This window comes from Corylus avellana, chromosome ca8 (genome assembly GCF_901000735.1).
Source record: "Corylus avellana chromosome ca8, CavTom2PMs-1.0".
Classification (NCBI taxonomy): Eukaryota; Viridiplantae; Streptophyta; class Magnoliopsida; order Fagales; family Betulaceae; genus Corylus; species Corylus avellana.
Genome location: NC_081548.1, coordinates 21,868,439 through 21,895,662, shown reverse-complemented (window position 1 = coordinate 21,895,662; position 27,224 = coordinate 21,868,439). Strand labels below are relative to the sequence as shown.

Here is a 27,224-nt window from a genome sequence, read left to right as displayed (position 1 = left end):
AGGTTCACTTTCTTTTATGTGACAGTAAAAATTATTAATTTTTTAATTTAATAGTAATTCGTCTAAAATTAATAGTAATTTTAATTTTCACTTCAAATAATATGCACTTTACGGTATGAATTTTTTATTGTGTGCATATCATTTTTCTTATGAGAATTTAATCTCTTTGTTTGATAATGTAGTTCCTTCTTGACTATTGTGCGTTGGATTCTGTTTGGATTCAATCTTAGTTGGAATTGTACTTGTTAAAATCAAGGCACGTGTCCCAAATCCAACAGTCCAGCTCTAAGAGCATTCACAGCAGTTTGAGATTCCCTCCAATTACTCAAAATTGAAGAATCTCATGTTACAAAATTGTAGCCATTTATTTTAAATTCAATAGTTTATAAAATGTCAGCTACTTTTGTATAACCAAGGCATTAACTTTTTATTTTAAGCTGACTTTTATTTTACCGAGGTTTCAATGGTTTTATAGACCATTATATTTAAAATGAAGGGTCACGATTTCGTAATATGAGATTCTCTAATTTTGAGTAATTCGAAGGGGTATCAATCCATTCACAACAACTTCCTTCTCATTCTCTATAAATTTAAGGAACAAAATTACTTTTTGTTTTCCTGTTCAAATACACTTCACAATAATTTCGCTTTATATTTCTCTATAACATTAAAATATTATTAATTTTAACTTTTATATTCATTTATTTTGCATAGAGAGATCTTAGAGAAGAGATAATGTTCTTTTATGATTATAATAAACCATGTAGATTGCTACAATCGAATGGGTTCAACTGTAGTAATCCTAATATATAAAGAAAATATAAGGAAGTTGCTGTAGAATGTAGATGAATTTTTGTAATTTTTTTAAAGATTTTTCCTATATGTAGAGAAGGAAAGTAACTTTAGAGTAGATGTTGAGAATGCTTTAAGTAATACTACACCTAAACCAAACCGTGCACGTTAACGTGCAAGTAGCAATTTAGTTATTGAGTAATATTATATATTCAACTCTTATTTTATTTTTATACAACTCGATTAATATATCAATCCGTACACTCTTTGGTCAACCTTTATATATATATATATATATATATATATATATATAAACCGATAAACACTAAGGCCTGTTTAAGATTGCATTTAAGGGGCTTAAAAGTACTTTTAACACTCAAAAAGTTCGTTTGAAGAAAAAAGTACTCGTTTGGTAAAAAAATTAAAAGCGCTATTAAGGGTCCAAAAAGCTTAAAAATGATTAAAACGCACTTCTGATAAAAGCTTAAAAATGAAGTTTTTGCCAAAAAGCTCTTTTTAGCTTAGAAGCTCTATTTTTCAAACGCAATTCAAAACAGGTTCTAAGAGTACTAGCAGCAGCTTCCCAAACATTTTTCCTCAATTTAGGGAATAAAACTACTTTGTGATTCCCTATAAAAATAAAAATAAAAACATTTCACAATAAATTCCCTTATTTTTTTTCTATATGAATTAAATAGTACTTCTTTTTATCATTGCCAGATGCAACCAAGGAGAGATGAGAGAGAATCCATTTTTTTATAATTTAATAATGTATTGGGCATCTACAGTGTTTCTCAATACATTGAAAAATATTGATGTTGATTATGTTTAAGGCTTCTAATGTATGTGCTTTTTTGTAGTTTTTTTGAGATTTTTCCTAAACATAAAGAAGGAAATGGGCTATAAGGAGTTTGCTTGCTCTAACACATCAAGAAAGGGAAATGAGAGCTTAATATTTAGCATTACTCTTAATTAAGAGTATATATACTTTTTGTTAAGTTGTGCTGTAACTAGATTTTTTCATATATATATAAGATAGGATAAGATACATTGCCACCACACTATTGGCGGACAAATATCCGGCAGGTTCGGATAGACCCGTACCCATGCAACCAAAGACATTGGATTAATTGGTCACAAACCAAAATTCCAATTTACGACAAAAGCCTCGTAAACCATCACGTTTAAATAGAACTGGCGGCCCGGCGGGTGAGATTTTCAAATTGAGCTTTTAATTACCACAACAACCGTTAACCCTTTCCACTTCAGCGACCGTTAACCCCTTTCCACGTACTATTACCTTTTTCTTTTCTAGTTTTTAATCCCACACCACATCCATCATTAGTCATTACGAATGTGCACTAAAGAGAGAATGAGAGAAAACGGCTAGATTAATAGTACTGTACACAGAAGGAGACAAAACTGAAAGAGAACACACACACACACATATATATATATATATATATATATATATATATATTTCAGGTACATAATCGTTTATATTTGGGGTAGAATTAGGATAAAATTAAGAATTCAGGATAAAATTAAGAATTCACGCTCAAATCTGAATCCTTTCTTCGATGATTTCTGCAATCTGAGCATTTGTCAAGCCCAAAGGTTAATTATTCCATGCCTCAAGTTCATAGGCCTATGACAATTTGGTGGTAGCTCCAAGTTTCGCTGGGAGGATGCATCTGGAATATCAAATCACCCATAAGCTGAGAGAATGTATATAACAGCCTACAATACATAAAGGCTTATATGCTGCTCGTATATGTGTAGCTCCGTGAGTTTTCAATATAAGAGGTGAATTACAGAGGCGGAGTTATAACTCAAAACTTATACTTTAATATTATGTTAAACTACTAGTTGTCTTAAAAATTGTTTAGTAAGCATAGATCGATATGCACAACCCATGTTAATTACTAGCTTTATTAGGATTAGCAGTCTTGGAATTTAAATATCATATAGAAGTTTTTGATGTTTGATAGAAGAAGAGAAAGGAGAGTTTGGTTTAACACATTAGTCGAGACGAGAGATGTGAAGAAATCATTGAAGAAGAGAGCATTCAATTCACGTGGGAGAAGGGTGATGTTCTCTTCCTTGATCCTCTCCGGTTCAAATGAACAGGATAATATCCCGTTAGTTATAGTGGAGAGGTATTTTTATTTTTTTACTTTTTGAGGGGATAAAAATACATATCTACTATAACTAACTAGATATTATCCAGTTCAAATGAAATGGAGATAATCTTTAATTCGATAACTTTGGGTTTGCTTCGTAAAAGAAAACCCACCCTTTCTCCTAGAAGAGTCCCGATTGCCACATGCAAGTAGTTTGTAATTAAGGCTCTGGATATCTATCAATTATCCAAAAAGTTTAAGCTAAAAGAGCTATATTTATACTTTAACACCCTTTCACATGTGGGCTCAAAACTTCATTTTAATAGATAAGGCTCAACACGTGGAATATTTAATTTAAATGGAGGCAGGGTTCAAACCCAAAACTTCTGCTTTGATACCATGTTAAATTACCATTTGTCCTAAAAGCTTAAGCTAATAGGAAGAGGTAAATTTAATCACTTAATCAATACTTTAATACTCCTCCTCACGTGTGAGTTCAAACTCTCTTACTTGATCAATACTTTAACACCCGCCTCACGTGTGGGCTCAAACTCCCTTACTTGATCAATACTTTAACACCCATCTCACGTGTAGGCTCAAACTCCCTTTTAATATGTGAGACTCAACATCTGAATTTTTTTTTTTTTTTTTTTGAGGGACTGGAATATTTAATTTAAATGAAGGTGAATTGACGGAGTCAAGGTTCGATCTCATGACCTTTAGCTCTAATACCATATTAAATTACTAGTTATCCAAAAAACTTAAATTGATATGAAGAGTAATAGTTAACCATTTAATTTATACTTTAATAAATAGAATATGTTTTTCATTTAAGAGACGCACGGAGCTTATTGCTACTGGTTTTGATTTTCCTTAAACATGTGGCCATCACATCTTGTCCTTTTGCTGTTTATCGTTTCTTCAAATACAAGCCCCCATCCATGGCCCAAGAAAGCATCAAAGTAATACTTATAGAGTGCATTTTGCCTCAAGATTTCGCAGGTCAATTGCACTTTAGAACCACAAAAAGGAAAAGAAAAGAAAAGGAAAGTATCCGTGTGAGGGTACGTTTAAAAATAGAGTAATGCTAGTGATCATCTTTTTGTCCTCTTTTTATCTTTTTAAAGTTGATGTGGCTCTCAAAATAACCATTGGATCAAAATTCAAGTATGATTCATCTAAAATTTAATGGTAATTTTAAAAATCACATCAGCTTTAGGAGGATAAAAAGATGCTCCATAGCATTACTCTTAAAAATAATTGTCATTTGAAACGTGATTTTCAAATTGCAAGCAAGATAGTGTATTTTTAAAAATACATAGTTTTTAAATGTTAAACAGCAATTTTATCAAACTCGTAACTTTATTTTTAAAAATTATATTTTTATTAATTGCATTTTAAAATTGCTATTTTTTCAAACAAAATATTTTTAAACCCCTAACCAACCATGCACTCAGAATGTCTTCATTACCTCCAATAAAGGACAGTTAAATGTGGGAAGCAGATTAAGACAAATTTGAAATCAAAATGCATAAATCACTTTGGCTTCATCTTTGTTTGGAAGTTTAACTTTTTTTTTTTTTTTTTAATTTTAATTTCTGCTTAGCCCGTCAGGAGTGAAAGCTCCTGGATTACCTGGTAACTGGTTCTGGCGGGTAGGGTCAGTTACGCGTAGGAGTTTGATTAACGGTGAGGATTGTTGTACAGTATGCGTTTACGACGTGCAATTAATCTGAGTAAAGTTATCCTACGTTATAAAAAAAAAAAAAAAAAATTAATTGTTTTTTACATGTTTACAGAAAGAGAGAAAAAATGGATGATTCAAACTGATAATCTCCCATTCATAAAGCATGGTCCTTAATCGATTGAGGTACGCCTCGAGAACATTTGAAAGTTATTGAAATATGTATCATAGTGAATTTTATGAAGAAAAAAAAAAGGATAAAATTTTGAATTTTTCATAAAAATTTGCATAAAAATTTATACTAAAAACAAAAACAAAATCAAAATCGCAATCAACTAATGCCGTTAATCCGGCCCGAGCTCAGAACCAAAGGGCAGCTTTTCCTTTTGACAAGTGAGCCACGTGGCAGCTCAGCAAAGTGCTGGGGTAGCGGAACCCGTGCACGTTTAACATTCTCCATCCATTCGCCACATACACGCCACCGTAAACTTCAATTCCCTGCCCACGGGTCCACGTAAAAAGTTGACAATATTCGAAACATTGCAATCGGATTGGAACACGTCGGCAACGTAAACTTCACCCACCGGCACATATTACCATATTGCCAGCCATTTCGTTCTTCTCCATGCCTTCCCACGGAGAAGTTTCCTAGTAATTACTCTCAGCAAGTTAATTTTCTTATTCGTTCTTCGAAATTTTCTCGGATTGTTTTCTGTTTGTTTCTCACGAAAGTTTTCTGTTCTTGAATTTTGTCGCCTACTTGACCTGTAGCTTGTCTGGTATAAACTGAGAATGCCTTTTTTTGTTTGTTGGCTTGCTTTTTGTTAAATTGATGTTTTGTTGTATGAAATTAAGAGGACTGGCGCGTCTAGTTGAGGCATTAATTGTTTGGCGTTTTGAGATCTAGGGTTTTGGTTAATTAATATCTCTTTTTGTACTTTCTAAATCCATTTGTGGATTCGGTTGCTGAAAAATCGTTGGAAACAAAGGAAAAGGAGAATTGAACGTTTGTAGTTGTATATTAGAGTAATGCTTGTACTCATTTATCCACTTAATTAAGTCATGTACTATTGTTTTTATTAGTTAAATAAATCAAACAGTACCTTTAATAACAAACAGTATCTAGAATTGGAACTGTATTTGTTGGGCTATTTCCTGTTTTTACTTTCCGTCTACTGAATTTCTAATTCTTTACTTTGGCAGGTGCCGCGCTTGTTTGGTAGTCTGAAACCCATAAAAAAAAAAGTTGCTTTATGAGATTTGATGCTTTAGTCTTTGGGTTCAGAGGATTCGACTGAGTCAATGATGGCACATGCTGGTTCTATGCGATTGTCCCGTGAACTGGAGATATGTAGTGGTTATGGATGTAGTAAACAACATACTGTATGTGATCTGCATATTTTTTTAATGTTTTTTTTTTTTTTTGGTTGTTGTAAGAAATGTTTTTATTTCTGCTCAAGAGTATCTTTTTTTTTTTTAGTCAAAAAATGCCGAGCTTTTGTTGTTTTTGTTTTGTTCACAGAATGTGATGGGAAAGGGTCGATTAAGCTTGGTGCACATCAATCTTTCATCGAATGTTTTGGTATGGTTTCTATGGGTCCAGGCATTTACGTGCCTTTGTTGGTGTTTTATGCACATCTTCTAATGTTACTTTCAACACAGTTTCCCAAATGCTTGATATGTTACTATGCATTCTTGTGTGTGGTTTAGTGTTTTAGATATCTGTCCTTCATACTGCATGCGAAGGTTTCAGCAGTTCCATGCCTATAGTTTAGCATACAATTCCTTCAAGCATGTCTCTTTGTGCTTAAGATGAAGATTGAAAAGTTCTCGTATTTATGGAGTCTGAGCCAATGGAAAACTGTGTCTGTTGATGTTAGCGACAGGATGCCTGGAGTCTCCATCTTTTGAGCAGTGTGCGTGGTCCAATATGTCCTGTATCCTCCAGATGTAATGTTTTCTTTTGTCAATCTGTTCTAGCACCTGGTGGCGGAAATGAGACTTCTCTTCTGAAATCTGCAACTGTGGTTTTAACGAGGTATATCCATTCTTGGATTTAATGGTTTACCAATTTTTTTATTAGAAAGAAACATACTAGTATGGTCTATAATATTATTTTTACTCCTGAATGGTAGAATTACCTGCATTTTGTAATTGTCTACTGGTGAATCCAGCTTCACTGGAAGCATGGAGAGGCTGTAATTTAAATACTGCCTTTACATCTTGTGCATGTAATTTTGACCCTTTAACTGGATCAGCATCTTATGATGTTGCTTATCTTGTCGACTTTTGGGTAATCCTTTTGTAGCTTGTTACGTGTTTGATTTATGGTACCCAATTAGTTACAAGGATTCAATCTCTTTCTCTCTCTCTCTCTCCCCCACTCTCTTTGGAGTGGGTAAATGGGGATTGTATGAAGTGGACCAAGTACATTGTTCAAGTTCACAAACTCTTAACCTAATGTGGGAATTGGGAATATATGAAGTGTGTGAATGGGAACTTCTTTATTATTATGATTATTATTTTATTTTTTACCAAGCTTGTAGAGCTCTCTACTTATACCTTGGGTTGTGTGTCTGATTATGGTACTAAATGGGATTGCTGAAATAGCAAATTATATCAAACATGATTTTCTATTAGTTTTCTTTTACTTACTGATGTTAGGATTTCTCTTGGATATCAAGGTGTTTGGGTGTATGTGTGGATATATTGTACAGTTTGATGGTTCTATTGGGCTGACCTTACTGCTTAGTGGGGAAAGGGAGGTCCTCAATTATTTTCTACTTTATAACCATTTATCTCTTCCATATGATTTGGTTAGGTCATAAATGCTTAGTTCAAATACTTAATTATGTAACATATCGTTTGGGTGGGGATGTTAATGTTCCGATCCGGTGTTGCTAAAAATTATTGTATTTTTCTTCCTCCTATAAATTTTTTTATTCTAATATATCTTGCAGGTCATATGAGGCTCTACGTGGAAAGCCTCTTGCACTTTTGATTCCAGCTGTTGGTATCATTGCTTTTGCCGCTTGGGGTCTTGGGCCACTCATGCATATGAGCAGAACTATATTTCTTCATGTATTTATTCAAATATTTTACCATGCCCTTTCTTAGAACAGCAGTCAAATCCTTCAACTGGCTCATTCACTCCTTATGACAATTTGCTGCAGAGAACTGATAGTAGTTGGAAGAAAAGTAGTACATACTATTTTATGACTTCTTATCTTCAGCCTTTGCTGCTATGGACTGGAGCAATACTAATCTGCAGGTGTATATCTATGTTGCAAGGAACTAGAGTTCAGCTCTATTTCCAAACCATCTATTTGCATTAATTATTTTGGTACTAACAACCGTGTTATTTGTTTTAGAGCATTGGATCGTGTAGTCCTACATTCAGAAGCCAGCCAGGCTGTCAAACAACGACTTTTGAATTTTGTACAATCGCTATCGACAGTGCTAGCATTTGCCTATTGTTCATCAAGGTGAGTATGGTGCTATGTTGGCTCTTAAAGCCCTTCTCTCTCTTTCTCTCTCTCTCTGTTTGGAGATTTGCTGGTTATCAAGAATATGCTGCTTTGATATGTTCTTGTCAATGACTTTGATCTTAGCTTGTTGATTATTCACTTATTCTGTATGTTGGTTCTGGTATTGTGGTTTGAATTATGATTTTATTTCACCTATCTTTCCCTCTGCAGCTTGATTCAACAGGGACAAAAATTCTTTATGGAGACAAATGACCCCAGTGATGCAAGAAATGTATGCTTCGGTTATTTTTTTGTCACACAACTTTCTTCATTTCCTTATCATGTTTTTATTACTTGATTCGTATTGGTTTGCTACAGTAATGATGTTGGGAAAGTGAATATTTCATGGAGAAATATGTGCAGTGAAATGTTAGGAGTCTTGATGTTTTTTTTTTTTTAGAATAGGAGTCTTGATGTTGGCTAGTAAACAACGAAGACAAATTTCAGACAGTTATAAAAATTATGTTAAATTGCATCTCCTCTTTACACCTTCTGACCTTTTTGAGGAAGCATTGTGGCATACTCCCCCCTCCTTTTCTCTTTTTACTTTTTTTTTTTTTGGCTCAAGGACTTAAGAAATTATTTACCAATTATGGCAACACTAATTTGAGAGCAAAGGCAAGTCTCATTTTACAACAGTTGATTCTTTTTTTCACAGATGGGCTTCAGTTTTGCTGGGAAAGCTGTTTATACTGCAGTTTGGGTTGCTGCTGTCTCATTGTTCATGGAGTTGTTGGGTTACTCTACCCAAAAGTGGCTAACTGCCGGTGGTCTTGGCACAGTATTGCTCACGCTTGCTGGTCGTGAGGTACGGCTATATTTTCTGTCATATAGTCCATTAAAATCGCTGCAGGTTTTCTGTTTCTAGCACGCTGTACATCCTTGTAGGTACCTGTAAAAGTTGTACCAGACCAACATTTTTTTAGCCTTTTGTTGTCAGGGTAAACGTTCTTTTATGCAAAGCTTGAATCATATTTTGCTGTGTTCAGATATTTACCAATTTCCTTTCAAGTGTAATGATTCATGCAACGCGGCCATTTGTTGTGAATGAATGGATTCAAACGAAGATTGAAGGCTATGAAGTTTCTGGCACAGTTGAGGTTTGTATGAAATTTCTTTTTAATCAAACCTCTAAAAAAGGGTATTTACGTGAGTGAAAAAGAAAGGAATATAATATGTATGTCTATCCTCTGATTGCCTCCCTCTGAAAATAAGTAGAACTTTAAAGTTTGGTTCCTTTTGCAAAATGATAAGAACTCTGCCCACAGTTTACTGCTTTTTTTTTATTCCTGTAAAATAAGTGTTTTATTTATATTTTCCAGCATGTGGGTTGGTGGTCGCCAACAATTATAAGAGGTGATGATCGTGAAGCAGTTCACATTCCAAACCACCAGTTCACTGTTAACGTTGTGAGGAACCTTACTCAGAAGACGCATTGGCGCATCAAGACCCATCTTGCCGTCAGTCACTTGGATGTTAATAAGATCAATGTGAGAAGAAATCTTGGTTTGCCTGCCATTTATATTTTTGCAACCAAGGACTTTCTGTTGGTTCACCTGATATGAGCAACTTGGTTTTCCCTTTTTTGTGTCCAGACCATTGTAGCCGATATGCGTAAGGTTTTGTCCAAAAATCCTCAAGTAGAGCAGCAAAGGTTGCACAGAAGAGTTTTTCTAGAAACTATCAATCCAGAAAATCAGGCTCTTATCGTGAGGCCTCTCTCTTGACTTTTTACAGTTTCATTTATGCAATATAAATTTTCAATTTTTTGATATATTACCTGTCATTTTCATGAGAATGTTTTAATATTGTATTCACATCTCTGACTAATATACAAAGAAGACTTGAAAGATATATGATGAAAATGTGTTTTCGTGGTGTCAATGAGCTCATAAAGAGCATAGCGATTTAAGTTTCTGCCCTTCAATTGGTACTGGTTGAGCGTTGCATGCCACCTTTGAAAAGAATGTGTTCGCTGACTTGTGGTTGAATGATGGTGTTAGTTGTTAATAGATCTGCAAGATATATGTGTCCGTCCTAGCTATAGCTAACAATTCCTTACTCAAGGCCAGAGAACATCTATCCACTTGCTTATGAAAGGTGGTCTTCTGAGCTCTTTAGGGAAGTTTCGTAGGATTTCTATTTACACAGCTAAAGGGTCTATATTTCCTATGTGACATCTGGTTGGCACACTTCCCCGTGATTTGAGCTCACCTTTTTCTTGCTTTTATCTCAGTTATGTATTTAGAAGACGTAACAGTCTGCTATATTGCCTTTTTACGAATGGGGGTTGATGATGACTATTGGTTTTATTGCAAGTGCTAACATTTGTCCGTTGGCTAATACTGTTACAGATTTTGATATCTTGCTTTGTGAAAACCTCACATTTTGAAGAGTACCTCTGTGTCAAGGTGAGACTACTACTGAATATTTCATGCAATGTTGTTCATCTTGTTGAAAGTAAGTAATATAATAATTATGATCATAGGGAGCATACAGCCTTTTTTTTTTTAAAAAAAAAAAAAAAATTCTATTTCTAAGTTGGTATTGTTATTATCTACATTGCTGTGATTAAATCTCCAAAATTATAGCCGGAAGATTGAATTGGAAGCCTTTTTGAATGAACTCTGATTTTAGATGCCAAATTAAATCTTAAGAAGCCTTCTTAGAGATATCAAGAAACCATGATATGAAGTAGTTATACCTTTTAAACTAGACATAGGTCTCAGAGAGGACGGTCCCTGTTTACCAGAATTTATGGTCCTACATTTATTTGCTTTTTGCCTGAAAATTTGGGGTTCTGGTAGTTTGGAGTAGGCATAAATTCCTTTCTCCTTTCTGAATGTTAGTTTGATTCCTTTTAACATGCTTTATTTTGCCATCAACATGAAATTTCTCTCTCTGAGGGTTAACTAAATTAAACAGGAAGCAATACTGCTGGATCTTCTCAGAGTTATCAGCCATCATCGGGCGCGGCTTGCCACACCCATTCGCACAGTGCAGAAAATATACAGTGAGGCTGACTTGGAAAATATTCCGTTTGCTGACACCATTTTCACTCGTTCGCGAGCAGCTGCTAACAATCCCATCCTACTCATTGAACCCTCTTATAAAATCAGCAGTGATGATAAAAGTAAGACTTCGGCTCGTCCAATACGTAATGGAGAAAAAGACACCAAGGTTGAAGCAGTATCAATACCCGACTCCAAGGCAGATACAAAGGCTGGATCAGACACAAGCTCAAGTTCTAAGACTTCAACAATGCAGATATCTAACAACGAAACCCAGAATTTGGTGTCTGATGGTTCAGCCCAAAACAACTCCAAAATGCAGCATCTCAAGCAAGAAGGCACAGGAGATGTAGGAAAGGAGACAATGGAACCAAATTCCAAAGATTTAACTCCATGTGGGTCAATGGCTGAGAAGCCATTATCTACTTCCCTGGAATCAGGCAGTGAAAAAATGGATAATGCTTCAGCCGATTTACAAGCGAAGCAAGATGGTGGGAGGGCTGTTGCATCACAATCAACACCGAGGCCGCCCGTGGAAGAGAATATTGTTCTCGGCGTAGCCTTAGAAGGGTCAAAACGAACGCTTCCGATTGAGGAGGAAGTGGCTCCTTCTCCGACGCATGTAGAGTCAAAAGAATTTACTGCTAGGAGAAATGGGTGCGAGTCTCCTCCCATTAGCAAAGATAAGAAAGATGGTCAAATGCCAGCAGTTCCTATCGGCACACAAAGCGATTAACTGCATGAAAAAGGCGACGATTGCTGATATTATAAGTAATCAATGCTCCTACTGATTGAAGTTTCAAGTGTATGTGGCTGAGTTTTTAAAAGCTGCATTGCATAAAATCCCTTGATTGTAGTTTGTAAATAATTGTCGAATCAAACAGTTATTCACGGCAGACATGATGATTTGCCAGTGTTATTAGATAAGGTGAAATCTTAAATGTTTTTTCACCACTTCATTTTATGCCGTTACAAGTGTAATTCATCATAGAAGGGGCGTTTAGTCCTCTTCAAGCACATCCTCTTTTGGGGATCCTTTGTAGAGGAATTACTTGCATGGTCTCCAGAGCCATTCCAAATGGCATCTTTTATTGGTAACAAGGGGATTGGATTATGGCATATCCTTTAGTCTCCGAAATACGTGCATTTCCTCAGAACAAATAAACAAATAAGGGAAGGCAATAAGAATAACAAATAAACAATATGTACTTGCTACGGTCCACCGAAGAATGAATGTGATTATATGATCATAGCTTGGCTAATAAAGGCCCGTTTGGGATTGCGGTTTCAATAAGTGTAATTTTAAAAATTGTGTTTTTGAAATCGTTACTTTTTAAAATTGTAAAGACATTTGGTAAAACATATATATATATACTTGTTATGCGAAATCGTAATTTTAGTTTAAATTCGCATTTTTTTTTTTTTAAATAAGTACTCTCTAGACTGTTTATAAAAATTGTAGATATTTTTCATATTTTAAGTTAAGTGCTTTTTAAGTCGTAATGTCAAATGCCTTATATTTTGCAATATCTTTCAAGGGTCCGTTTGGGAGTGCGTTTTTTAAAAAATAATCTGCGTTTTTAAACCAAATGGCAATTTTGGAGTGTTTGGGATTACGATTTTAAAAACGCAAATTTTAAAATCGTAGAAAAATCTGCGATTTCTTTAAGCTGACTATGAAGTGCTTATTTGAAAAAGTGCGAATTTAAACCAAAATCACGATTTCACTTAAAACTATATTTGGCGCAATATTTACCTATTTGGCCATGAAACCGCAATTATATGTTAATGTTATCCAAACACTCAATTGATAAAAAAAGTACTTTTTAACATGTTTAACCAAACGCCTATGAAATTTTAAAAAGTAGCAATTTCAAAAACATAATTTTTAACAACGCAATTTTTAAAATCGTACTCTCAAACGGGTCCTAAAAACGTAAATTATTTTTGCAAAATCACAATTCTAAACCCACTGTAAATTGTTAAATGAGCGAAGCACCATAGAATGAAAAAACATTTACCTCCAACAAAGACAGTTATATGCGCGAAGCAGATTAAGACAGATTTGAAATCAAAATGCTTATGAGGCTTACAATCGAAACCCGGCCCGAGCTCAAAACAACCGGGAAGCTTTCCCATTTGACAAGTGAGCCACGTGACAGCTGAGCAAAGTGCTGGTGCAGCGGAAACAAAAAGAATCGCAACCCGCGCACGTTTAACATTCTCCATCCATTTGCCACATAAACTCCACTGTAAACTCCATTTCCCTTGCCCCGGGTCAACGTAAAAAGTTGACAATATCAGAAACGTTGCAGTCTGATTGGAACACGTCGGCACCTTAAACTTCACCCACCGGCGCATATTAGCATAATGCCAGCCATTTCGTGCTTCTCCATGTCTCCCACGGAGAAGGTTCCTACTAAATACTCTCAGCAAGGCAAGATTCTTATTCTTTCTTTTGGTTTTGGTTCTTCGAAATTTTCTCGGAGAGTTTTTCTGTTTGTTTCTCAGGAAAGTTTTCTGTTTTTGAATTTTAACGGCTACTTGAGCTGCAGCTTGTCTGGTATGCTGCTTGAACTGCAGCTTGGCTGGTATAAACTGAGAATGCATTTTTTTTTCCTTGCTCGTTGTTAAATTGATGTTTTGTTGTATGAAATTAAGAGGACTGGCGCGTCTAGTTGAGGCATTAGTAAATAATGGCTACAGAATGTGGTTAATTGTTATGCATTTTGAGATCTAAGGTTTTGGTTAATTAATATCTCTTTTTGTACTCTCTAAATCCATTTGTGACTTTGGTTGCTGAAAGATCTTTGGAAACAAAGGAAAAGGAAACTTGAATGCTTGTAGTTGTATATTAGAGCAATGCTTGTACTCATTTATCCAATTAATTAAGTCATGTACTATTGTTTTTATTAGTTAAAGAAATCGAACAGTACCTTTAATAACAAACAGTGTGTTTTTATAACAAACAGTATCTAAAATTGGAACTGTATTTGTTGGGCTATTTCCTGTATTTCCTTTCTGTCCACCGAATTTCTAATTCTTTACTTTGGCAGGTTCGACGCTTGTTTGGTAGTCTGAAACCCATAAAAGAAAGTTGCTTTATGAGATTTGATGCTTTAGTCTTTGGGTTCCAAGGATTCAACTGAGTCATGATGGCACATGCTGGTTCAATGCGATTGTCCCATGAACTCAAGATATGTAGTGGTTATGGATGTAGTAACCAACATACTGTATGTGATCTGTATCTTTTTTTAATGTTTTTATTTCTGCATAGGAGTATCTTTTTTCCAGGAAAAAAATGCCGATCTTTTGTTTGTTTTTGTTTTGTTCACAGAATGTGATGGGAAAGGGTCGATTAAGCTTGGTGCACATCAATCTTTCATCGAATGGTTTGGTATGGTTACTATGGATCCAGACATTTATGTGCCTTTGTTGGTGTTTTATGCACATCTTCTAATGTTACTTTCATCACAGTTTCCCAAATGCTTGATATGTTCCCATGCATTCTTGTGTGTGGTTTAGTGTTTTAGATATCTGCCCTTCATACTGCATGCGAAGGTTTCAGCAGTTCCATGCTTATAGTTTAGCATACAATGCCTTCAAGAATGTCTCTTTGTGTGTAAGATGAAGATTGAAATGTTCTCGTTTTTATGGAGTCTGAGGCAATGGAAAATTCTGTCTGTTGATGTCAGCGACAGGAAGCCTGGAGTCTCCATCTTTTGAGCAGTGTGCGTGGTCCAATATGTCCTGTATCCTCCAGATGTAATGTTTTCTTGTGCCAATCTGTTCTAGCACCTAGCGGAGGAAATGAGACTTCTCTTATGAAATCTGCAACTGTGGTTTTAACGAGGTATCCATTTTTGGATTTTATGTTTTACCAACTTACACCCTGGGTTGACACTATTCCTGCACTTGCACTGTTAACAGGGTGAATGTATCTGATTATGATTCCAAATGGGATAAATGCTTAGCTCAAATGGGCGGTGGTTGTTAATGTTCTGCCCAGTGTTTGCTAAAAATTATTGTATTTTTCTTTCATGGCTTCTTTTCTTCCTCCTATAACATTTTTTATTCTAATATATCTTGCAGGTCATATGAGGCTCTACGTGGAAAGCCTCTTGCGCTTTTGATTCCAGCTGTTGGTGTTGTTGCTTTTGCTGCTTGGGGTCTTGGGCCACTCATGCGTCTGAGCAGAACTATATTTCTTCATGTATTTATTCAAATATTTTACCATGCCCTTTCTTAAATAGAGGTCAAATCCTTCAACTGGCTCATGCACTCCTTTATGACAATTTGCTGCAGAGAACTGATAGTAGTTGGAAGAAAAGTAGTTCATACTATGTTTTGACTTCTTATCTTCAGCCTTTGCTGCTATGGACTGGTGCAATACTTATCTGCAGGTGTATATCTATGTTGCAAGGAACTAGATTTCGGCTCTATTTCCAAACCATCTATGTGCATTAATTATATTGGTACTAACAACAGTGTTATTTGTTTCAGAACATTGGATCGTGTAGTCCTACCTTCAGAAGCCAGTCAAGCTGTCAAAGAACGACTTTTGAATTTTGTACAATCGCTATCGACAGTGCTAGCATTTGCCTATTGTTCATCAAGGTGCGTATGGTGCTATGTTGCCTCTTAATGCCCTTCTCTCTCTCTCTCTCTCTCTCTGTGATTGGAGATTTGCTGGTTATCAAAAATATACTGCTGTGATCTGTTGTTTTCAATGACTTTGAGCTTAGCTTGTTGATTGTTCACTTATTGGTATTGTGGTTTAAATTATGATTTTATTTCGCATATCTTTTCCTCTGCAGCTTGATTCAACAGGGACAACAATTCTTTATGGAGACAAATGATCCCAGTGATGCAAGAAATGTATGCTTCGATTATTTTTCATCACACAACTTTCTTCTTTTCCTTATAATGTTTTTATTATTTGATGCGTATTGGTTTGCTGCAATAATGATGTTGGGAAAGGGAATATTTAATGGAGAAATACATGCAGTGAAATGTTAGGAGTCTTCTTGTTGGCCAGTAAACAATGAAGACAAATTTCAGAGGACAGTTGTAAAAATTATGTTAAATTGCATCTCCTCTTTACACCTTTTGACCTTTTTGAGGAAGCATTGTGGCATACTCCCCCCTCCTTTCCTCTTTTTACTTATTTTTACTATTATTATTATTATTTTGGCTCAAGGACTTGGGATATTATTTACCTATTATGATGACACTAATTTGAGAGCAAAAGCAAGTCTCATTTTACAACAGTTGATTCTTTCTTTGGCAGATGGGCTTCAGTTTTGCTGGGAAAGCTGTTTATACTGCAGTTTGGGTTGCTGCTGTCTCATTGTTCATGGAGTTGTTGGGTTACTCTACGCAAAGGTGGCTAACTGCCGGTGGTCTTGGCACAGTATTGCTCACGCTTGCTGGTCGTGAGGTACAGCTATATTTTCTGTCATATCATCCATTGAAATTGCTGCAGGTTTACTGTTTCTTGCATGCTGTACATCCTTGTAGGTCCCTGTAAAAGTTCTACCAGATTTACATTTTTTTAGCCCTTTGTTGTCAAGGTAAACGTTCTTTTTTGCACAGCTTGAATCATATTTTGATGTGTTCAGATATTTACCAATTTCCTTTCAAGTGTAATGATTCATGCAACACGGCCATTTGTTGTGAATGAATGGATTCAAACAAAGATTGAAGGCTATGAAGTTTCTGGCACAGTTGAGGTTTGTATTAAATTTTTTTTTGCTCAAACCTCTAAAAAAGGGCATTTACATGAGTGTAAAAGAAAAGAATATAATATGTATGATCTTCCACATTTGTAAAATCCCACAAGTCCTTCTTTTTGGAAGAGATAAGATAAACCCCTGCTAAGTGCTTCCTCCGCTATATGTCTATCCTCTGATTGCCTTCCTCTGAACACAAGTAGAACTTTAAAGTTTGGTTGCTTTTGCAAAATGATAAGTACTCTGCCCAATCTACTGCTTTTTTTTTTTATTCCTCTAAAGCAAGCGTTTTATTTTATATTTTCCAGCATGTGGGTTGGTGGTCTCCAACAATTATAAGAGGTGCTGATCGTGAAGCAGTTCACATTCCAAACCACCAATTCACTGTTAATGTTGTGAGTAACCTTAGTCAGAAGACACATTGGCGCATCAAGACCCATCTTGCCATCAGTCACTTGGATGTTAATAAGATCAATGTGAGAAGAAATATTGGTTTGCCTGCCATTATATTTTTACGACCAAGGACTTTCTGTTGGTTCACCTGATATGAGCGACTTGGTTATCCCTATTCATTGTGCAGACTATTGTAGCCGACATGCGTAAGGTCTTGTCCAAAAATCCTCAAGTAGAGCAGCAAAGGTTGCACAGAAGAGTTTTTCTTGAAAATATCAATCCAGAAAATCAGGCTCTTATGGTAAGGCATTTCTCTTGATTTTTTTTTTTTTAAAGTTTCTTTTATGCAATATAAATTTTCAAATTTTTGTTATATTACCTGTCATTTTCGTTAGAATGTTTTAATACTGTATTCACATCTCTGACTTATATACAAAGAAGAATTGAAATATATTCGATGAAAATGTGTTTTCATGGTGTCAATGAGCTCATAAAGAGCATTGCGATTTAAGTTTCAGCCCTCCAATTTGGACTGGTTGAGGGTTGCATCCCCACCTTTGAAAATAATGGGTTTGCTGACTTGTGGTTGAATGATGGTGTTAGTTGTTAATACATCTGCAAGATATATGTGTGTGTCCTAGCTATAGCTAGCAATTCCTCACTCAAGGCCAGAGAACATCTATCCACTTGCTTATGAAAGGTGCTCTTCTGAGCTCTTAATGGAAGTTTGGTAGGATTTCTAATTACACAGCTAAAGGGTCTATATTTCCTATGTGACTTCTGGTTGGCGCATGTCCCCATGTTTTGAGTTCACCTTTTCCTTGCTTTTATCTCAGTTATGTATTTAGAAGACGTAAGAGTGCTATATTGCCTTTTTATGAATGGGGGTTAATCATGACTATTGGTTTTATTGCAAGTGCTTAATTTGTCCGTCGGGTAATATTGTTGCAGATTTTGATATCTTGCTTTGTGAAAACCTCACATTTTGAAGAGTACCTCTGTGTCAAGGTAAGACTACTATTAAATATTTCACTCAATGCTATTCATCTTGTGCAAACCAAGTAATATAATAATTATGATCACAGAGAGCGTACAGCCTTTTTTTAAAAAAATTCTATTTTTAAGTTGGTATTGTTATTATCTACATTGCTGTGATTGGATCCTTGAACCGTGATTAAATCTCCAAAATTGTAGCTGGAAGATTGTATTGGAAAACTTTTTGAATGAACTCTGATTTTAGATGCCAAATTAAATCTTAAGAAGTCTTCTTAAAGATGTCAAGAAACCATGAACCTTTATATGAAGTGGTTATACCTTTTTAACTAGATATTGGTCTGAGAGAGTAGGGTCCCTGTTTACCAGAATTAAAGGTCCTACATTTATTGCTTTTTGCCTGAAAATTTGGGGTTCTGGTATTTGGAGTAGGCATAAATTTCTTTTTCCTTTCTGGATGTTAGTTTGATTCCTTTTAACATGCTGTATTTTGCCATCAACATGAAATTTATCGCATTGACGGTTAACTAAATTAAACAGGAAGCAATACTGCTGGATCTTCTCAGAGTTATCAGCCATCATCGGGCGCGGCTTGCCACACCCATTCGCACAGTGCAGAAAATATACAGTGAGGCTGACTTGGAAAATATTCCGTTTGCTGACACCATTTTCACTCGTTCGCGAGCAGCTGCTAACAATCCTGTCCTACTCATTGAACCCTCTTATAGAATCAGCAGTGATGATAAAAGTAAGGCTTCGGCTCGTCCAATACATAATGGAGAAAAAGACACCAAGGTTGAAGCAGTATCAACATCTGACTCCAAGGCAGATTCAAAGGCTGGATCAGACACAAGCTCAAGTTCTAAGACTTCATCAATTGAGATATCTGACAACGAAACCAGAAATTTGGTGTCTGATGGTTCAGCCCAAAACAACTCCAAAATGCTTCATCTCAAGCAAGAAGGCGCAGGAGATGTAGGGAAGGAGACAATGGAACCGAATTCCAAAGATTTAACTCCATGTGGGTCAATGGCTGAGAAGCCATTATCTGCTTCCCTGGAATCAGGCAGTGAAAAAATGGATAATGCTTCAGCCGATTTACAAGCGAAGCAAGATGGTGGGAGGGCTGTTGCATCTCAATCAACACCGAGGCTGCCCGTGGAAGAGAATATTGTTCTTGGTGTAGCCTTAGAAGGGTCAAAACGAACCCTTCCGATTGAGGAGGAAGGGGCTCCTTCTTCTTCGACGCATGTAGAGTCAAAAGAATTTACTGCTAGGAGAAATGGGTGCAAGTCTCCTCCCGTTAGCAAAGATAAGAAAGATGGTCAAATGCCAGCAGTTCCTATCGGCACACAAAGCGATTGACTGTGCGAAGAAGGTGACGATTGCTGATATTATAAGTAATCTATGCTCCTACCAATTGAAGTTTCAAGTGTATGTGGCTGAGTTTTTAAAAGCTGCATTATTTGAAATCCCTTGATTGTAGTTTGTAAATAATTGTCGATTCAAACAGGCATTCACGGCAGACATGATGATTTGCCAGTGTTATTAGATAAGGTGAAATCTTGAATGGGATTTCACCATTTCATTTTATGCTATTTTTATGTGTAATTCATCAAAGCAGGGGCGTTTAGTTCTCTTCAAGCACATCCTCTTTTGGGCAACCTTTGTAGAGGAATTACTTGCATAGTCTCAGAAGCAATTTCAAATGAATAATGTTAGGGATTATCTTTTTATCCTCCAAAGTTAATGGAACTTTTAAAATTATCAGTAGAAGTAAACCATTCCAAATTCCGTGATAATCTTAGAAATCACATTAACTTTGAGAGGATAAAAAGATGATCCCCAACCATCATTACTCTTCCAAATGGCATCTTTTATTGGTAACAAGGGGATTGGATTTGGGCATGCGCTTTTATCTCCAAAATGTGTGCATTTTCTGACCAATTAGTTAATTGCATGACCAACCTTTCCAAGTTTGGGAGATAAACCAAAAAAAAAAAAACAAAAGGGGTAAGGCAATAAAGAAAACAAATAAACAATACGTACTTATCACGGTCCACCGAAGAATGAATATGATTATACGTACTATGCAATGTATGCAACCAGCAGCACAAGCCCACCAGCAGGGCTCCACTTGAGCATGGCAGGGCAGTTCTATATATTGAACATAATTTGTATCCATCACTTGATACTTGATAAATTATTTCACCTAAGTATATTACTTTGGTTGATCACTAACAAATATGACAAAAGAAATGTCTTTTTAATGCATTTGACATGATTAATTAAATTAGTCATATTCATATTGACTTATATAATCACATACTCATGACTCCACTTTACACGACACAACCCATAACCCCGAATTATCACCAAAATACTTGACTTGACAAGACACGACCTATATATATATATACCTGAATTGCCACCATTTTGAGTAGCCAAATCTCCGTTTTGCGGGTGCAAAATGTGTTCCCACTTTCACACATCACTGCATTGCCGCCCTCAAAATCCCAGCAGAAAACCAAACAATTCAAAGTTTTGAGGTTGCAAGTTGTACAAGATCCTTCCTAAGAATCTTGCCAGACTGATTCTTGGGTATAGAAGCTATAAATGCCACTCTCCTGATTTTCTTGTATGGAGCCACCTGTGAATATAACTGCAGCAGCTCAAGAATACAGTGACAACAAAGAATTTGACTACTCAATACTTCAACTCACCTGTCCCGCTACGAAGTCCATGACTGCGCCCTCAGATAAATTACTTCCAGCTTTTCTTACCACGTATGCCATGGGATACTCTCCAACCTCCTTATCAGGAAATCTAGAACACAAGAAATTAAACTGAGCTCTCTTTTTTTTTTTAAAAAAAAAAAAGGCAGGCAAATCACAAATTACTCCCTAGAAAAATCACCTTCCATGAAGTGCATTTTGTTTTTGTTTTGTTTGTTTTTTTTTTTTTTTTTTTCTAATTAAAAAGACAAAATGGGAGAGACTAGAGTAACTATTCTTCCTAGGCGACATGCGTAATCATAGTAGCACATGTCTTCCTAGATGATATGCGAGTAGCACATGTCTGCCGAGAACCAATGACATGAGGAGCCTAAAGGAAACTCAAGTGTTCCTTCAAGCCGGTTGAGTCATAGTTTGACTCAGTCCCATTGAGAATACTAGCGACACCCAAACTTATTTATTTTTTATGTGAATAGAGAAGACTTACGGTATAACAGCAACATCAGAGATTTCTGAATGAATGAGTAATAAGGCCTCTAGTTCTGCCGGGGGGACCTTAAGACATCAAGAGACAAATCAACGTACTTTCAAGACAATTTTTGTAACATTTTAGCCTGAAATATCTTTCCAAATGTAATATCAGAAACTAATCATATATAACTAAAGCAGAGTAGTTCTGTGAAGGACAAATTTAGAGAACTTAAAGATCAAGTATGAATGTTTCACCTGATATCCCTTGTATTTAATGAGCTCCTTCAACCTATCAACCACAAAAATGAATCCATCATCGTCAATGTAGCAGAGATCTCCAGTTTTCAGCCATCCCTCCGGATCAAGAGTTAATGTTGTTGCTTCTGCATTCAGGAAATAACCTGCAACAACATTCCCAGTATCAGTAAAAGGAAATGTGAACCGCAGACATAAAATTTCCAAGACATGTAAATTCGAAAAAAGGACCTGGCACTTGGCAAAACATTGAGGTGCTAGGAATAATAAATTCACTTTAATATCTGAATTAGCACGGGATTTGAGAAGTTCTCTTTGAACTTCAAAATCTTACAATTACCTTGAACTTTCAATTGCAGTCAATTTACCCAATCTATCAATTTTTGTCCTTAAAGCCCCAAAAAAAATAAAATTACTATTCAATTTTCTTCTTATAAAAAAAAAAAAAAATTGAAAAAAAAAATGTAAAAAAAAAAAAAAAAGTGGCCCAACTGTGGGTCACCTTGTAATTTTTTTTTTTTTAATTTGAAATTAAGGGTAAATTTAGAATTTTATAAAAAAGTCAAGGTATAAAAGTCATTGTCTCACTTTTAACCTTTAAAATTCGACTGAGAGGTTCAAATTGACAACAATTAAAAGTTTATGAGTTTAAATTGAAAAATTTTAAAGTTCAAAAGACCTTTCAAATTGCGTAGTATTTACAGAAACCTTTAACATGAAAAGTAAGATAAAATTGCATTGACTTATAAAATGAAATTACAATTAAAAATCTCACGCATAGTACGGACTACTCAATAATAAAATGTGACATTATATACAATGTCCTTAACATAAAAATATCCTTAAATGTCCTCAATGAGTTGATCAATCGAAGAAAGGTATTAGTTCGAATCTAACCCCTTTTTACCTGTGTTAAAAAGAAAGAAAAAAAGAAAAAAAAGGAGAATATCCTTAGATTCGTTTGACAGATCATTCAATTAAAAAATCAATAAATGGACTTCACAAAGTGACGAGCACAAGAAGTCAAAACTGTACCTTTCATGATGGGGGGACCTCTAAGCCAAATCTCACCGGTCCGGTTCACTGATAGAGCCTCACCGGTCTTCGGTTCCACAATCTTCGCTTCCATGTTCGGAGACAGCAGCCCCACCGTACCGTACCGCCTACTCTCCTCCAGCGAGTTCATGGTCGCCCCAACCCCCGTCGATTCCGTCAACCCGTACGCCTGAAGAATCGCCACCGTCGGATACCTCTCCACGACCTTCTCTATCACCTCCTTGCTCAGCGGGGCCCCACCACACGAAACCGTGCGCAGCGAGCTCAGGTCGTACCTGGACCGTATCTCATCCGCGCCTTTCACGAGCGCCACCAGTACCGGCGGCACGAGCGAGGTGTTTGTGATCCGGTACTTCTCGATCGCCGAGAGCATATCGTGCATGTCGTACTTGGAGAGGATTACTGCCGTTGTTCCCGATGCGGGTAGCGCCAGCGCGTATATTAGACCGTAGATGTGAAACATTGGGGCGACGCAAAGGAACCTGTGCTCTCCTTCGTCTAATCCGAACCGACCGATGAGGATCTGAATCATCGCTATGAAGCTCTTGTGCGAAGTCTCCACGCCTTTGCTCGCACCGGTGGTACCTGATGAATAGAGAAGGGTTGCCGTGTCGTCCTGGTTGACTCGGTCCCTGACTCGGCGTGTCTCACTCGGCTGCTTCTTCAGCATTTCCTCCAACGTGGCCACGATCCTAGGGTTTTCAACGGCGGGTTTAGACTGCTCGTCGAGCAGTACGATTCGAAGGAGATTTGGCGACACGGAGAGTTTCGGGACGAGTTGGCGAGTCGTGAAAGCGAGGACCGGTTTCGAATCGGCGATCTGCTTGACGATTTCTCCTGCGGTGTTGAGGGGATTAGCGGTAGTTATTACGGCGCCTAGGGACATGGCGGCGAGACACACCGCGGGAACGAAGACGGAGTTTGGGGAGAGGATGAGGATGACGTGGCCTTTCCTGACGCCATTGTCGGAGAGAAACGTGGCGACGGAATCGACGGCTCGCCAGAGTTGGGCGAAGGTGAGTTGGCGGCCGGTGGAGGCGTCCACGAAGGCGACCTTGCCATGGTGGGCCCGGGACGAGATGAATGTGGTGACGTCCAGGGCGTGGTTGGGTGGGTGTGCAGTGGGCTTGCGTTTGCTGTAGAAGATGGAGTTGGACTTGCAGAAACCGCTCCTCGGGTCAATCGCCGGGTTGCCATTGTTCGGTGCCATTGGGATACGATGCCGTTTTCTGATAATTGTTTGAGTAGCTGACCTTTTACTGATGTTTGTGCCTGCTTGTTCGTCTTCTGTAAATTACTAAATTGTAAACTGCACTGCTTTACCTACCGTTCTGAAAATGACCGCTTCCTTTTTTGTCTTTTGTTTCGTTCGGAAAGTCTCTACGTTACGTGAATAATGTATGTAATGTGGATAGAAGAAACTTAGATTTTTAGATTAAAATCTTTTTCAAACACAAAGTTAATCTCGTTACTTCAATTGAACGTGATTAAATAACTATACAATGGAAAGATAAAAGATACAAGCACAATTGCTAATTAATGGATAACAAGATAAGGGGACTACAGCAGCCGTCCTGACAATTGAAATTAGTTAAGTCTCTTTAATTAATGAAACTATTATTATTTTAAAATATTTATTAAACTATTATACTCTACCTTAAACTTCAAATACTTCAAGACTCTCTAGACTCTCATAATTTGGTTTCTTTGGATTCTCTGGTTTCTTTAGCTTAAAAAATTTCAGCTTTTGGCTTCTTTGGATTTCGGCTTCAGCCTCCCTCCACGGCCACTGTAGTACTCAACTGGATTTTGCATTTTTGCTTCTTCCTTTCGGCTTTTTCTGATTATTTGGTTTCCTTACACCTTCAGGGTGCTTACTTTTAGGTGGAAAAAAAATTCTCATTTTCTTTAATTTTTGTTTTAGTCCTAGTGGGCTTAATCCTTTGTTTAAGATAGCATTTGAAAGTTTAAAAAGTACTATTGCTACCTCCTCTCAACAGAATCTCCGTGATCCTCTCCAACCGGCAACAACAATGTGTGTATATATATATATATATATATATATATAACTTTTGTTTTTACCACATGACCTCTACAGATGGAGGGAATGAGCGGGAAAAAGGGGCAATCGGCTGCTGTAGAGTTAAAGAGAGAGATATCTCCGACGCCGAGAGAGGTGGCGGTACTTATGAGTACGATCTTCCTGGGTAGTCTGGGGATCGTACGCTTGGTAAATATTTTGGATTCGAGAGGGCTCTCCTTCATAGCAGATCTCCTTCACTTATTGGGAGTCGTTAAGCTTGGGTTCAACCTCGGGGAGGTGAAGACATGTGCTTTCATTTTCGTTTCATCAATCATTGTTAACTATCTTTTTGCAGGGCTTTCACTGAATTCACTGCAACTGACAGAGCTACATCTGCCGGTTAAATTGTGTCATGGTTTCCTGCCGCAAGTCTACGTGGCAAAATGTTACATCATCTTTTTTTTGTTTTGTTTTTTCACTCTACAAAAAAATGACTTGGCATCTTTTTCCCTTCTATTGTTATCTTCATTTTATTTCGATGCTACCTCAATTACAGCAAACTATATATTTATGCTGGGGTGTGCGAGATTGGTATATGTTGAAAATTGGGTTAGCTCAATTTCTTTCCAAGCTATTGATATGATCTGTTTCTTTTATATATGCAGATAGTGCTTACTAAAGGACAATCGGTGACATTTCTGGGTTATACATCTCCGGCTTATAATAATTTATGGTGCGCTTTTGTTGCCATCCTATCAGAAATTGTGAATGGTTTGATTCTTGCAGATTTTTGCTACTACTACCTGACCCTGTATGTATATATTATGCTTTTGATTTTGCAAACTTCCTAATTATATCTTATACTTTCCTAGGAACCACATTGTAAACATTTCCCCTTTGAATGCAGCGATTTTGATCAAGAACATGACATGCATCTCCCATTAGATCTGGTGTGGGCTTGGGATGCTTCAAAAAGTTTTGGTATATTTCTAGTTTAGCATAATTTTTCTAAGGTTTTGATAGTTTATTCTTGACATGATGTATCCTCATGGTGTTAGTTATCCTCACTGCTTTTTAGTCCAATAGTAGTCCTGAGCATGAACTTGTATGGTAAAATTATCGGAGGGATTCTTGCAATTGTTTCTCAAGATTCGAGTGCAATTTGATAAGAAATTGATAGAGCTCTTCAAGCAGATGACTGCAACCAATTCCGATCCAAAAATAGAGGTTTTGAATTTAATTTAATTTATTTTTTTTAAAGGAATTTAAAATTTCTTAATTTAATTTGTTTGGCACCAAGTTTTTTTTTTTTTTTTTTTTTCGATGCCAGTCTTGATTAGTAATTTAAAACCCTAGACAATTGGTTAATTTGGGTGGACCCAAACTCGATTGTACAAACCCTAACATACTAATTTTATGTTGAGTATACTTGTTAGTTGTTATATGCATTTTTACTCACTAAGTTGTCGGACCCCATAGATTTGATTTGAGTAATTTTTGAGGAACTAGATCCTATATAGCTAAAGTCTAGATGTGACGCTAATGGAGCCACTCGACAGAATATAATCGAGATAGTTTTTATGTTATATTTGGTTAAGTGTAGGCCTTGATTTTATTAGAGAACAATTAAATTTGGTTTGTAATATATTTTGATAACTAATTATGATCAAGATAGTTCCAATCAAGGTTATGATCGATATTGTTGAAATTAAACCCTAATCTTGAAATTTCGAATGATATTGTAGGATAAAATTGTGCTATAACCTATAACCCCTTTGGTAGTCTTTGATATTATATAGGTAGTCTTTGATATTATATATGCTTTTGTAATCATGTTATTTGGGTTCAAAAGTTGAAAGAAATTCTGTTTCAATAATTTAAGCTGATTAGGGGAATTAGTTTATTTGATTTACTTCTTGAATTTTCCTTGATTTACAGAAAGAAAGTCGAGATCTCAAGTTATGAACGTCTCACAAATTTGGATGTAATTTTTTTTAATGTGTATTCAATATCCATTAGAAATTGACTGATCGGTGACATAGATCCGGTTGCTGTAGTCATCAAGTTGAGGAAGCTATTATCTGTTGGACTGGCAAAAGAGACTGAGAAGAAGGGAAGATCCTATTCAGAAACGCATGCCATTTGCACACGTTTGTTTTGCACGTTCAGAACTAGCAAGACCAACTAAAGTGTAGTTTTGCACATAAGAAAACTAAAGTGAGAAGTTTTCTTTTGCTCCATGGTAATTGTAAAAATAGCATGTGAGCGACGGGAAAATAGTACCAAAAACATGTAGCACAACATTATAAACTATATTTTTAAAAATTTTAATTTTATTATTGCCTTATTTTTAAAATTTTAATACTACTTTTTGCCACATGTTAGCCTTTTATTGTGCTGATATGGACTTTCATCAGTTTTTTGGACGG

At 36.3% G+C, this 27,224-nt stretch overlaps 4 protein-coding genes across 14 annotated transcripts; 3 read left to right on the top strand and 1 right to left on the bottom strand.

The window, feature by feature from the left end:
• Positions 1 to 5,095: 5,095 nt before the first annotated feature.
• Positions 5,096 to 12,101, top strand: LOC132189065 (mechanosensitive ion channel protein 3, chloroplastic-like). Of its 4 annotated transcripts, none has more exons than XM_059603554.1 (14): positions 5,096 to 5,250; positions 5,803 to 5,982; positions 6,122 to 6,181; positions 6,480 to 6,637; positions 7,560 to 7,680; positions 7,773 to 7,870; positions 7,971 to 8,084; positions 8,298 to 8,358; positions 8,785 to 8,934; positions 9,116 to 9,226; positions 9,449 to 9,616; positions 9,722 to 9,835; positions 10,481 to 10,537; positions 11,052 to 12,101. In XM_059603554.1, exons 2-14 carry the CDS (start codon positions 5,902 to 5,904, stop codon positions 11,871 to 11,873), a joined length of 2,115 nt encoding a protein of 704 aa, XP_059459537.1. In that variant the 5' UTR covers positions 5,096 to 5,250; positions 5,803 to 5,901; the 3' UTR covers positions 11,874 to 12,101. The 4 variants fall into 4 exon arrangements, with proteins under 4 accessions (XP_059459537.1, XP_059459536.1, XP_059459534.1 ...); XM_059603553.1 differs by having other exon boundaries at positions 5,096 to 5,267; XM_059603551.1 differs by having other exon boundaries at positions 5,096 to 5,378.
• LOC132189067 (uncharacterized) lies at positions 8,453 to 27,172 on the top strand. Of its 6 annotated transcripts, XM_059603559.1 has the most exons (6): positions 8,453 to 8,462; positions 24,151 to 24,170; positions 24,871 to 25,092; positions 25,461 to 25,606; positions 25,703 to 25,776; positions 26,853 to 27,172. In XM_059603559.1, the coding sequence occupies exons 3-6, from the start codon at positions 24,871 to 24,873 to the stop codon at positions 26,981 to 26,983; spliced, it is 573 nt and encodes a 190-aa protein (XP_059459542.1). In that variant the 5' UTR covers positions 8,453 to 8,462; positions 24,151 to 24,170; the 3' UTR covers positions 26,984 to 27,172. The 6 variants fall into 6 exon arrangements, with proteins under 6 accessions (XP_059459542.1, XP_059459541.1, XP_059459543.1 ...); XM_059603558.1 differs by lacking the exon at positions 8,453 to 8,462 and having other exon boundaries at positions 24,146 to 24,170; XM_059603560.1 differs by lacking the exons at positions 8,453 to 8,462; positions 24,151 to 24,170 and having other exon boundaries at positions 24,177 to 25,092; positions 25,461 to 25,528.
• LOC132189064 (mechanosensitive ion channel protein 3, chloroplastic-like) lies at positions 13,640 to 19,870 on the top strand. The gene is made up of 14 exons (XM_059603550.1): positions 13,640 to 13,728; positions 14,194 to 14,370; positions 14,475 to 14,534; positions 14,833 to 14,990; positions 15,230 to 15,350; positions 15,443 to 15,540; positions 15,641 to 15,754; positions 15,955 to 16,015; positions 16,428 to 16,577; positions 16,759 to 16,869; positions 17,178 to 17,345; positions 17,450 to 17,563; positions 18,214 to 18,270; positions 18,796 to 19,870. The coding sequence occupies exons 2-14, from the start codon at positions 14,290 to 14,292 to the stop codon at positions 19,618 to 19,620; spliced, it is 2,118 nt and encodes a 705-aa protein (XP_059459533.1). The 5' UTR covers positions 13,640 to 13,728; positions 14,194 to 14,289; the 3' UTR covers positions 19,621 to 19,870.
• LOC132189066 (probable CoA ligase CCL5) lies at positions 20,331 to 24,142 on the bottom strand. 3 transcript variants are annotated; one of them, XM_059603556.1, is made up of 5 exons: positions 22,752 to 24,142; positions 21,717 to 21,862; positions 21,478 to 21,545; positions 20,979 to 21,081; positions 20,331 to 20,905 (listed from the first exon to the last, which is right to left on the bottom strand). In XM_059603556.1, the coding sequence occupies exons 1-5, from the start codon at positions 23,980 to 23,982 to the stop codon at positions 20,792 to 20,794; spliced, it is 1,662 nt and encodes a 553-aa protein (XP_059459539.1). In that variant the 5' UTR covers positions 23,983 to 24,142; the 3' UTR covers positions 20,331 to 20,791. The 3 variants fall into 3 exon arrangements, 1 of the variants encoding a protein (XP_059459539.1); XR_009441002.1 differs by lacking the exon at positions 20,331 to 20,905 and having other exon boundaries at positions 21,052 to 21,081; positions 21,478 to 21,613; XR_009441003.1 differs by lacking the exon at positions 20,331 to 20,905 and having other exon boundaries at positions 21,052 to 21,081; positions 21,478 to 21,604.
• Positions 27,173 to 27,224: the final 52 nt, after the last annotated feature.

Bases quoted from the DNA above. Each gene is read 5' to 3' on its own strand.
- LOC132189065 (XM_059603554.1), top strand. From the start codon at position 5,902: ATGATGGCACATGCTGGTTCTATGCGATTGTCCCGTGAACTGGAGATA. The intron at 7,681-7,772 runs GTATTTATTCAA...AATTTGCTGCAG, and splicing joins GCAGAACTATATTTCTTCAT to AGAACTGATAGTAGTTGGAA. The intron at 9,617-9,721 runs GTGAGAAGAAAT...TTTTGTGTCCAG, and splicing joins TGGATGTTAATAAGATCAAT to ACCATTGTAGCCGATATGCG.
- LOC132189066 (XM_059603556.1), bottom strand. From the start codon at position 23,982: ATGGCACCGAACAATGGCAACCCGGCGATTGACCCGAGGAGCGGTTTC. The intron at 21,863-22,751 runs GTACAGTTTTGA...ATGTTGTTGCAG, and splicing joins AGGTCCCCCCATCATGAAAG to GTTATTTCCTGAATGCAGAA. The intron at 21,546-21,716 runs GTGAAACATTCA...TGATGTCTTAAG, and splicing joins TTAAATACAAGGGATATCAG to GTCCCCCCGGCAGAACTAGA.
- LOC132189064 (XM_059603550.1), top strand. From the start codon at position 14,290: ATGATGGCACATGCTGGTTCAATGCGATTGTCCCATGAACTCAAGATA. The intron at 15,351-15,442 runs GTATTTATTCAA...AATTTGCTGCAG, and splicing joins GCAGAACTATATTTCTTCAT to AGAACTGATAGTAGTTGGAA. The intron at 17,346-17,449 runs GTGAGAAGAAAT...TTCATTGTGCAG, and splicing joins TGGATGTTAATAAGATCAAT to ACTATTGTAGCCGACATGCG.
- LOC132189067 (XM_059603559.1), top strand. From the start codon at position 24,871: ATGGAGGGAATGAGCGGGAAAAAGGGGCAATCGGCTGCTGTAGAGTTA. The intron at 25,093-25,460 runs GTGAAGACATGT...TTATATATGCAG, and splicing joins TTGGGTTCAACCTCGGGGAG to ATAGTGCTTACTAAAGGACA. The intron at 25,607-25,702 runs GTATGTATATAT...CTTTGAATGCAG, and splicing joins TGCTACTACTACCTGACCCT to CGATTTTGATCAAGAACATG.